This window comes from Ahaetulla prasina, chromosome 3 (assembly GCF_028640845.1).
Source record: "Ahaetulla prasina isolate Xishuangbanna chromosome 3, ASM2864084v1, whole genome shotgun sequence".
NCBI lineage: Eukaryota > Metazoa > Chordata > Lepidosauria > Squamata > Colubridae > Ahaetulla > Ahaetulla prasina.
The window spans coordinates 112173128-112185279 of record NC_080541.1 but is presented as its reverse complement, the minus strand read 5'-3'; the positions used below and the strand labels follow the sequence as shown (position 1 = coordinate 112185279).

The following is a 12152-nucleotide window of genomic DNA, read 5'->3' as shown; positions in this document are numbered from 1 at the left end:
AGAATGGATAGATCAAATACAAAGCACATGGAAAATGACTCGCAAGGCGATCGATGACGCTCACCATGCACATAAAAAACAAGCAGATAAAAAAAGATCCCCTGAGAACAAATACCAAGTTGGTGATAAGGTTTATCTCTCCACCAAATATTTACAAACCACTCAAAAATCTAAAAAACTAGGACCTAAGTATGTGGGACCTTTCCCCATCGTAAAAATCACCAACCCCGTGACTGTACAACTAGAATTACCAAAAACTCTTAGAAGAATTCATCCTGTTTTCCATGTCAGTTTGTTGAAACCAGAACACACATCCACTTTCCGTGCTGATCATGTACCCCCTCCTATACCAATTCTCATTGAGGGCGAACAACATTTTGAAGTAAAAGAAATCTTGGATTCCAGAAAACATAGAAATAAGATTCAATATCTTATTGCTTGGAAGCACTTCCCTTTATCCCAGGCTGAATGGGTGAACAAGGAAGATGTTCGTGCTTCAGAAAAAATAGCTCAATTCTATAAAAAATATCCTGACAAACCCTAACTTTTCTTTTCTCTTTCTAGGACTGATGTCCTTGTTGCAGGAGGGCCGAATGTCAGCCTCCACTCCAATCTTCGTATCTCTTTGTACTCCTTATATTTAGTTGTTAGATAGCATAGGATTGTATTTGTAATGTACATAGCTATTGGATTCAAGTTAAATAGAGAGGAACCTTTAAGAGTGTCAGTCTGACATAATTAAGGTGGGAGGGGAGAATGCTAGTTTGAATTCAACAGGAATGTTTGGCGCGAACTCTAACGGACATTGCATTCCTGATATGATTGACAACCAGAGACCTGCGGAAGAAGATTACCACGGGACCCCAGGAAGGAGTTGGCAGTGGACCAGACCTGATGACCTATTGGGAAGGGGAGGGAGGAATAGGGTGATACAGATTGTTAGCCATATTTTGTCTCAGATTCAACTTTGCACCGCTAAGCGCAGCTGCTATCCAGATGTATCTAGTAAAATTACTTTTCTTTATTTGCAAATGAAGTCAAGGTGTATTCTTTCCTAGATATGATCAGAGGCAGCCTGACAGAGGAAACTGGAATAATGGAATCTAAGGAAAATATGTGGAATTATATAAAAAAGGAATGGAAAATTGGATTTATATATATAAGTAAATTGTAATATTGTATCATTTGGCTAAACAGATAAAAAAAGAAATGGAAAAGAGGGGATATATGTAAAACTGCTGAATACTAAATATTTGTAATTGGAATGATGGAAAATAGGGAAAATATTTGTAATTATATTATATTATGAAAAGGGAGTAATGGGAGAATATTTGATTAAGATAATTTAGAGTTAGGTTTAGATGTTAGAAAAATGACTGATTTCAATGTAAAGGGTTTCAATTTGAAAAAAGTAAAGAGAGGAGTGGAAAAAGAAAAATTGATTAAGATTAAAGATTAAGCCGAATGGTAATATTGTCTAAATATCAGAAGAAATAGAAGGAAAATAAAACAAAAAATTAGAGAGAAAGAATTTTATAGTGAAAAGTGAAATATATAAAATGGTGTTGGAGAAAACTGAAAACAGTACAAATTTAGATTCGGCCAATATGTTCAGAAAAAATGTACCGTTTGTTTGTTTGTGTGTGTGTTTGGAAAAAAAATAATAAACTTATTTTTAACAAAAACTTCTTCAGTTTCAACTACAATAATACACGGGCAAACAATCGATACAAACTCACGGTAAACTACTTCAAAGTCGATTGCAGAAAATACGACTTCAGCAACAGAGTGGTCAATACCTGGAATGCTCTATCCGACTCCTTTGTTACAGCCTCATACCCTCAGAGCTTCAATTTCAAACTGTCTACTGTGGATCTCACCCCATTCTTAAGATGTCCGTAAAGGGGGCGTGCATAAGCGCACCACCATGCCTACTGTCCCTGTCTTACTCTCCCCATTTATCTGTATTTACTTCTTTTGTTCATACCTAGTCATGGCCGAAAGTGTTGGCACCCCAGAAATTTTTCCAGAAAATCAAGTATTTCTCACAGAAAAGTATTGCAGTAACACATTTTGCTATACATGTTTTTTCCCTTTGTGTGTATTGGAACAAAACAAAAAAAGGCAGGAAAAAAAGCAAATTGGACATAATGTCAAACAAAAGTCCAAAAATGGGATGGACAAAATTATTGGCATCTTTTCAAAATTGTGGATAAATAAGATTGTTTCAAGCATGTGATGCTCCTTTAAACTCACCTGGGGCAAGTAACAAGTGTGGGCAATATAAAAATCATACCTGAAAGCAGATAAAAAGGAGATAAGTTCACTTAGTCTTTCCATTGTGTGTCTGTGTGTGCCACACTAAACATGGACAACAGAAAGAAGAGAAGAGAACAGTCTGGGGACTTGAGAACCAAAATTGTGGAAAAATATCAACAATCTCAAGGTTACAAGTCCACCTCCAGAGATCTAGATTTCCCTTTGTCCACAGTGCGAAACATTATCAAGAAGTTTGCAACCCATGGCACTGTAGCTAATCTCCCTGGGCGTGGACAGAAGAGAAAAATTGATGAAAGGTTGCAACACAGGATAGTCCGGATGGTGGATAAGCAGCCCCAAACAAGTTCCAAAGAAATTCAAGGTGTCCTGCAGGCTCAGGGAGCATCAGTGTCAGTGCGAACTATCCGTCGACATGTAAATGAAATGAAACGCTATGGCAGGAGACCCAGGAGGACCCCACTGCTGACACAGAGACATCAAAAAGCAAGACTACAGTTTGCCAAAATGTACTTGAGTAAGCCAAAATCCTTCTGGGAAAACGTCTTGTGGACAGATGAGACCAAGATAGAGCTTTTTGGTAAAGCACATCATTCTACTGTTTACCGAAAACGGAATGAGGCCTACAAAGAAAAGAACACAGTACCTACAGTGAAATATGGTAGAGATTCAATGATGTTTTGGGGTTGTTTGCTGCCTCTGGCACTGGGTGCCTTGACTGTGTACAAGGCATCATGAAATCTGAGGATTACCAAAGGATTTTGGGTCGCACTGTAGAGCCCAGTGTCAGAAAGCTGGGTTTGCGTCTGAGATCTTGGGTCTTTCAGCAGGACAATGACCCCAAACATACGTCAAAAAGCACCCAGAAATGGATGGCAACAAAGCGCTGGAGTGTTCTGAAGTGGCCAGCAATGAGTCCAGATCTAAATCCCATTGAACACCTGTGGAGAGATCTTAAAATTGCTGTTGGGAAAAGGCACCTTTCCAATAAGAGAGATCTGGAGCAGTTTGCAAAGGAAGAGTGGTCCAAAATTCCGGGTGAGAGATGTAAGAAGCTTATTGATGGTTATAGGAAGCGACTGATTTCAGTTATTTTTTCCAAAGGGTATGCAACCAAGTATTAAGTTAAGGATGCCAATAATTTTATCCAGCCCATTTTTGGAGTTTTGTGTGACATTATGTCCAATTTGCTTTTTTCCCCTCCCTTTTTATGTTTTGTTCCAATAGACACAAACGGAATAAACATGTATATAGCAAAACATGTGTTACTGCAATACTTTTCTGTGAGAAATACTTGATTTTCTGGGAAAATTTCTGGGGCGCCAACACTTTCGGCCATGACTGTATGTTCATACCTATACTTGTTATCTTGTACATGTTTGACAAACAAATAAAATAAAATAAATAATTATCTTTTCCAAGATTTCCCCAAGTACTGATGTCAAGCAATTCTAGAGGGAGACCAGATCTTATCAAACCTAATCGTCTGATGTAATCTCCCCCTATCGGTCTGCAAAGATCTTTAAATGGCCATCGATGGGCAGAAGGACTGTGCAGTTACTTGCGACACTGGAAGATGTGACTTCCTCCCCCTCTAAAGGGCCGTCTGGCAAGGAAGGGTCTACCTCTGCTCATCCTCTCCTGCTGAAACCTTAAGCGCTGGAAAAAAAATCCCTGTGGACGGGCTGGCCCGGCGCCTATTTCCGACCCCCTAAAGGGCTGTCTCTGGTAGAAACGATAAAAGCGATAATCACCCCTGCATTGGGCAGAAGGCAAAATCTTGCGCTTGTCCCTTATCTCTATTAATAATGGGTCCAGCGCCTCCCCAAACAACTTTTCCCCAGTAAAGGGTGCAGAAGCGAACTGCCATTTATGGCGGGTATCTGCCTGCCATTGCCGAAGCCACAGGAGACGTCTGACCGCCACCAAGGATGCCATGGCCTTAGAAGCAAACCGTGCTGAATTCAACGTGGCATCAGCAGAAAGTTGGACAGCCGCTACGATCTTATTGATGTCCTGTTGTATTCGGATATCTGCTGCTGGCACCCTCTTCTGCAATTGGTGCAGCCAAACTAGCGTGGCCCTGTTAAAAAAGGAAGCTGTGGTAGCTGATCAGATAGCCCAAGCATTACCTTGGTGGGCTCTCTGCAAGGAGTGTTCTGTGCATTTGTCATCTGGCCGCAAGCCTTCCTCCGGATCTCCAGGAAGATTAGAAGCAGAAACCAGAGCCGCAACTGGTGAATTCACCTGATGTGTTTCTAACATGGATGCCAAGTCCTGTGCCACATTAAAGTAACATCTGTCCAGAGCTGAAGGCAAAGGGGCAGAGCCTGGAGCAGACCACTGCCTTTTTACTATGTCTAGAAATAGTCATGGGGCTGGAACAGTGTCCACTGCCCTGCTGGGTTCGGAAAAGGGTCTGGAGGCGTGGCCTGGGGGGGAGAGTCAGGGGACGGAGGCCTTGTTATCTCCTCCACCTGGCCTGCCTCTGGCTTCTGGAGCTGAGCCAGAGGAGCTGGTGCTCCAGAGGTAAGTCCTGATGGCCCTTCCCCCTCACTTTCCGAGTCACTTTCTGGCAGGGGCCCCGGCTCGGGGGGCGCAGACACAACAAGGTGGGTCAGCTGAATCTTGAAAGTCCCTATCGGTATCGCTCCCTGTCCATGCCTCCAGATGAGTGGCGTTGGTTGCCTTAAACAAGAGCGATTTAAAAACACTGGGAGGGAACAGCCCTGTGAAGGCAGGTTGTTCAGGTGTCATCTGAAAGGACATATTCTCGCTGTTCCTCTTCCCAATATGGAAGGCAAACTTGCCCTAGATGGGTCAGGCAAAGCCGAGCTCCAACACGGAATAAATTCCTCATCATCAGCCCCCCCACAGCTGTTGGGATAGGCTGAAATCTCCGAATAAGTCCATATGGGTCTCTGGCCTGATTCTGCAAGACTGCTTCTGATAGCCTCCAAAATAAAGTCTTTTATATTGGTAGTCAGGTGACTGTCCCTGTTTGCATCTGGAAGCCTCTGTGAATTTAATGACGCAACCTTGGTAGAGGAAGATGACATAGGAACACCACTGTCAGTGTGAAAGTCATTGGCAGAAGAGCCCCATAGGTTGGCATCAGAGATATGCATAGGAAAACCCTGCAGAGACACTTGATCAGGCATTTCTTCCAATGTCAAGTCACTGCTGTGGTGATTTTTGTCAGCAGAAGTTTCAGAGGCTTTACCTCCAAAAGAGGCAGGTTTCGTGGCTGCTTTACAAAGCTTTTGCAAAATCTGGTCTCTGCGCCTCTCATCCCTATTGGATATCACAGAGGACTTAGAACGCTTAGCAGGTCTGCAGTCATCTTTTGAGGATGACATCTTATCTCTGGGCTTAGTGGCCACTGCAGCTGACACATCCGAAGGACCTGTTCCAGCTCCAGTCAATTCAGTCGCCTTGGTTTTTCTGCCATGCTTAGACTTATAGATTTATGCCTGCCCCAAACAAAATGCCACCAGAGAAACACTTCTTTACAAATAAGGGCAGAAAAAACGCTCAGGCACCACCAATCACTGAGTAATCAAAGGGGGAGTCAGTGGGAAATGGCTCCCTCAATGGCAAAGCAGCCCCGCGTGGCTGTGAAAAAATTGTGGCGCCAACTAGCCACCAGAAGCCTTAAGCCCGTCAGCAGCTCTAGCCCTTAGTAAAAGCTAAAACAGTGCTCAAGAAGCTGAAAACTTCTGTGGTGCTCCATTGCGGGTCTTTTGGAAAGTCCGGACACAGCCTCAGGCAGGCAAGGCTGTTTGGGAGTGCACAGCTCCACCAATTTAATTTTTAAACTTGTCTGGCGGCCATTAGCTGTCAAAAAATGGCCGCCCGACTCGCCTGTCTCAGCGCAGCAAAGTTTGTGAAGCGCGGCTTCCCCGCAGTCACTGGGAGTGCGTAGCTCCTCTCTCCGACCCCCTGCTTTAAAGGTAAGCGCTGGACACCATTCACAGCCTGTCCGGAATGCCTACATCTCAACGGACGGCTCTTTGGCTAGCTGTCAAAGATCGCTGCAGGGGGTCCTGCTGTCAGCGGCTTGAGCCAAAGCTCTTGCCGCTGAGGGAAAAATTTAAAGGAAAAACCCTGCACTTTCTCATTGTTGTTGTTGTTGTTGTTGTTAGTTGTTGTTAGTTGCGAAGTCGTGTCCGACCCAACATTCTTCCAGGCCTTCCTGTCCTCTACCATCCTCTGGAGTCCATTTAAACTCATGCCTACTGCTTCAGTGACTCCATCCAGCCACCTGTCGTCCCCTTCTTCTTTTGCCCTCAATCTTTCCCAGCATTAGGCTCTTCTCCAGTGAGTCCTTCTTTCTCATTAGGTGGCCAAAGTATTTCAGTTTCATCTTCAGGATCTGGCCTTCTAAAGCGCAGTCAGGGTTGATCTCCTCTAGAACTGACTTGTTTGTTCGCCTTGCAGTCCAAGGGACTCGCAGGAGTCTTCTCCAGCACCAGAGTTCAAAGGCCTCAATTCTTTGGCGCTCAGCCTTTCTTATGGTCCAGCCTTCACCGCCATACATTGCAACTGGGAAAACCATAGCTTTGACTATACACACTTTTGTTGGCAGGGTGATGTCTCTGCTTTTTAATACGCTGTCTAGATTTGCCATAGCTTTCCTCCCCAGGAGCAAGCGTCTTTTAATTTCTTGGCTGCAGTCCCCATCTGCGGTGATCTTGGAGCTCAGGAAAATAAAATCTGTCACTACCTCCATTTCTTCACCATCTATCTGCCAGGAATGGAGAGGGCCGGATGCCATGATTTTAGTTTTCTTAATGTTGAGTTTCAAGCCAACTTTTGCACTCTCCTCCTTCACCCGCATCAAGAGATTCTTTAGTTCCTCTTCGCTTTCTGCCATTAGAGTGGTATCATCTGCATATCTGAGGTTGTTAATATTTCTTCCGGCAATCTTAATTCCAATTTTTGATTCATCTAGCCCCGCCTTTCTCATGATGTGTTCTGCATATAAGTTAAATAGGCAGGGTGATAGTATACAGCCTTGCCGGACTCCTTTCCCAATTTTGAACCAATCAGTGGTTCCGTGTCCAGTTCTCACTGTGGCTTCTTGACCCGCATACAGGTTTCTCAAGAGACAAATAAGATGGTCTGGTACTCCCATCTCTTTAAGAACTTGCCACAATTTGTTGTGATCCACATAATCAAAGGCTTTAGCATAGTCAATGAAGCAGAAGTAGATGTTTTTCTGGAACTCCCTAGCTTTCTCCATGATCCAGCATATGTTGGCAATTTGATCTCTAGTTCCTCTGCCTCTACGAAATCCTGCCTGTACTTCTGGTAGTTCTCGATCCACATACTCCTGGAACCTAGCTTGTAGGATTTTAAGCATAACCTTACTAGCATGTGAAATGAGTGCAATGGTGTGATAGTTTGAACATTCTTTGGCATTGCCTTTCTTTGGAATTGGAATGTAAACGGACCTTTTCCAATCCTGTGGCCATTGTTGAATTTTCCAAATTTGCTGGCAAATTGGGTGTAGCACTTTTACTGCATCATCTTTTAAGATTTTGAATAGCTCAGCTGGAATACTGTCTCCTCCACTAGCTTTGTTGTTGCTCAGATTTCCTAAGGCCCATTTGACTTCACATTCTAGGATGTCTGGCTCAAGGTTAGTTTTTTTTTTGTTTTTTTTTTTTACATTTATACCCCGCCCTTCTCCGAAGACTCAGAGCGGCTTACAGTGTATAAGGCAATAGTCTCATTCTATTTGTATATTTTTACAAAGTCAACTTATTGCCCCCCCAACAATCTGGGTCCTCATTTTACCTACCTTATAAAGGATGGAAGGCTGAGTCAACCTTGGGCCGGGCTCGAACCTGCAGTAATTGCAGGCTTTGTGTTCTTAATAACAGGCTGTTCTTAATAACAGGCCTTACCAGCCTGCGCCATTCACCGGCCCTAGTGACCACCCCATCGTGGTTATCAGGGATGTTAAGCTCATTCTTGTATAGTTCTTCTGTGTAATTTTGCCACCTCTTCTTAATCTCCTGCCTCTGTTAGGTCCCTGCCATTTTGGTCCTTTATCATGCCCATCTTTGCACGAAACGTTCCCTTCATATCTCCAATTTTCTTGAATAGATCTCTGGTCCTCCCTATTCTATTGTTTTCTTCTATTTCTTTGCACTGTTCATTTAAGAATGCATTCTTATCTCTTCTAGCTGTTCTCTGGAATTCTGCATTCAACTGTGTGTATCTTTCTCTTTCTCCCTTGCCTTTCGCTTCCCTTCTTTCCTCAGCTATTTGCAGAGCTTCCTCAGAGAGCCATTTTGCTTTCTTGCATTTCTTTTCCTTTGGAATGGTTTTAGTTGCTACCTCTTGCACAATGTTACAAGCAGTGAAAGTGCTGATTACTCACAAAATACAAAGAATCCATATTCAATCTCTCTCAAAGTGAAACAACAATAGGAACAAATAAGGGAGACCACTTTGACACGTGTGTCCAGGCTGAATGGACTGAGTCAAAGGCTGGGAAACCCTGGCAACAGAGGCGGAGCTTAACAACTTTGCAGACTCAAGTCCACCAGCTGAACACACAAGGTCAACTCATCCTGGATGCTGTCTCCACCTTGAGGGAGAACTGTCTAATCTCCTTTTTGCTGCAGGGTTTGTCTCCCAGTTGATATCAGTATAGTTAAGAGTCTCCCATTACGACAACGCTGTGTTCCTATATACCTTCATTAACTAATCAGCAAAAAGTTCATCTATTTCCTCTTTTTGGTTGGGCAGATTGTAATATAAATCTACAGCAATATAATTTATTTTTCCTCTAATATTCATTCAAATGCATTCAAGAAGGCTTTCATCCTTGGTACTATGTATTTCTGTAGAGGTATAGTGATTACTTACATATAGTGCAACTCCTCTTCCTCTTTCACCAAGTCTTTCTTTTGAACAATTTATATTTTTCTCGCAGTATGTTCTAATCATGGGTTCCATCCATCAAGTTTCAGTAATAGCAACAATATCATACCTACCCTTATCTACTGGGACTTCAAGTTCTCCCTGTTTGTTCCCAGTACTTTGAGCATTGGTGTACAGGCACCTGAGCCCTTTATGGCTGACCCTGGATTTGCTTCCTATGTTTTCTGTTTTATATGTACTTTCCCCCTCCTTCCTCATTGTCTTATTTGTTGTCTTGGGACTTATGTTTTTGGTCTAGTCTTAAAGATTGGTCACGCTTCCCTTCCATCTTTACTTTAATGCCCTTCGGATAAGACGAGCCAATTATTTTCCAAACACATTCTTCCAGGCCTTGTGATGTGTACTCTATCTCCTACTAGAAGTCCTTTTTGTAGGCAATGTACCATGGTCCACAAATCCAAAGTTCTTTCAACGGCACCATCCCTTTTAAAATCCTCAGTTCTCTCATTGGATTTGATAGGTATTATAGAAAATAAGATTACCTATCCCCCAAATTGTTTAGCTTTCCTGCCTAGTTGCTTGAAATCTTTAGATATTTTTTCTAGCTCTTGGTTTTATCATTCATCCCAAACTGAAAAGAATAGAAATGGATAGTATTCAATGTGCTTGATTACTTTGGTGAGCCTCTCTGACATATCTTTAATCTTATCTGGTCTACAGATTGCTGATTCTGTTGCTCTGAGAAATGAGTCACCCATCACAAACAGCTGTTTTTTTCTTTGGGGAAGTCTGAGCTACTGGAACACTTGGGTGAAACCCTTCTCCCAATGTTTGCATATTTTCCTCATGGGGCAGGTTATGAAATTGTTCAGCTCCAGTGGTTGTGAGGTCAGTCTTCTTGGGGGTTTTTTTGTCCTGTAAAAAACTTGCTACCAACTATCTTCCTCCTGGGGTTCATTTTTTCAAGTAATTGCTTCAATTACTGTATCAATTTGGATACAGATTTCTGCCTTTACTAGGAGTTCCACATGTTCAGGTATGAGTATACACATGTATTAGAGTATCATTCTTGTCATCCTTTGCAACACTATGCCAAGCACTGTGTAAAGCCTTTGCATAAATTATCAGGATACAATTTAAACAATATTAAAAAGGATTTTAAAACTATTCTTAAATGTACATTGATTAAAGCAGGGGTAGTCAACCTTTTTATACCTACCGCCCACTTTTGTATCTCTGTTAGTAGTAAAATTTTCTAACCGTCCACCGGTTCCATAGTAATGGTGATTTATAAAGTGTATCATCATCTGTGCATGCCCCTCGCGCATCATGGATTGGGTTGGGGGGGGAGCACTGCCTACCAGCTCTGCTTGTCTGTTACAGCTGGGTGGTGTGCGGGTAGATGCGTGAGCTATTCTGGGATGAGGCTGTTTTGTTTGCGGTCGCAATATAGCGCCATTTAGTTTCACTTATGTAATGTGAACTAAACTTATGCACAAGCGATACAAATACTATATTTTCAGAAATTTAAATTGTCACACGGGATTTTATGAAAATCTAATGAAAAGTTTTTAAATAATGCTATGAATTTTTTTTAAAAAGTCAATTAAATTAAAAAAAAAAGGACAGTGTTTCAGTATTGGACAAAACCCCTACCGCCCATCATGAAAGCTGGAACACCCACTAGTGGGCGGTAGGGACCACTGGATTAAAGAAATAATCACAAACAGTATACATATTGCACATATATATACTGTATATATTTGCTTACATACAATTACATTCTATTCTGCTTTCTTATATCTTATTTCTACAAGATGGTAGATCTTGTAACTCATATCTGTCTGAAAATGCAAAAGCTAAAACAAGCAGTAATTTGAGTCAAGGAAGCAGGTTGGGACAAGAAAGATAAATCTAAATGCAAATTAAAGGGCTGAAGAAGGGAACAGAAAATGATTACAATATATTCTGCAATTCTAAGTAATAGATCAAAACCCAATCAAATAGTTCATAGTCCTATAATTTCACAAATACTATCATTCTATTTTTTAATCAAAATTAAACTTTCTAAAAATGAAATCTGTATGTGCATTGTTCTGGGTACTGAAAGACATAAATTCCAGTTTAAAATGCATTTTTACTAAGGATGATTACAGAATCTTGTGGACTAACGAATAAATTGTAATTTAAATAATTAATCTTCCTTACTAGTGATTACAATCATAATTTAAATGAAACCCAAACCAAAGTGAACTGGGAACTTTCCAATTACTAATTTGGCTCATGCATTCATTCAACTGCAGTTATGATCATACTTCAATAAAATTCAATAAAAAGTTATGAACGTCATTTTACTGCATAGATGAAAACAGCATTAGAAGAATGCTTTAGTCCAGTGATGGCTAACTTTTTCCGGACCAAGTGCCAAAAGCACGTATGCATGCGCACCTAAACCCCCAAAATGCAATGCGCGTGCGGCCCTCATGTTCACGCTCCACCCCCACCATGCATGCACGCTCCGTGCATGCGCCCCCTGCATGTGCACACAGCCCGTGCACATGCCTCACTGCCCATGCATGTGCGCCAAATACCCAATGACCAGCTGGCTGAGGGGAGGCGCATGCACATGTTCAGTGGAGCTGAACTGGGGCGACAGCTCACGTGCCCATAGATAGGGTGCTGCGTGCCATCTGTGGCACACCTGCCATATGTTCACCATCACGGTTCTAGTCAATATATCTTAACGTATGAAACAGTAGAAGGCTGCTTCACCTCTGTACCTTATTATTCAGCTGTGTTGCTCCTTGCAAGGAAGCGCCAGTATATCGAGAACAAAATTCAAACAGTCCTGGAAAAACAGGGCTGAAGGAGAAAAAGAATCAGACAATTATATGGAATTAAAGGTAACATAGCAGAGCCATATCATTTTACTTTCTTGTAATACTATATTTCAAGAAAAATGAATAGGCAAGGGGATT

The 12152-nt window shown here is 42.0% G+C and overlaps 1 protein-coding gene across 2 annotated transcripts in view; it reads right to left on the bottom strand.

Moving 5' to 3' along the window:
• The window catches only part of HDAC3 (histone deacetylase 3), a 180454-nt gene that overhangs the window by 48269 nt on the left and 120033 nt on the right, over positions 1-12152 (bottom strand). For both annotated transcript variants that reach the window (XM_058174614.1, XM_058174615.1), the window contains exon 4: positions 11955-12036. In XM_058174614.1, the coding sequence (XP_058030597.1) occupies positions 11955-12036 (82 nt within the window). The remainder of the gene's footprint in view (positions 1-11954; positions 12037-12152) is intronic.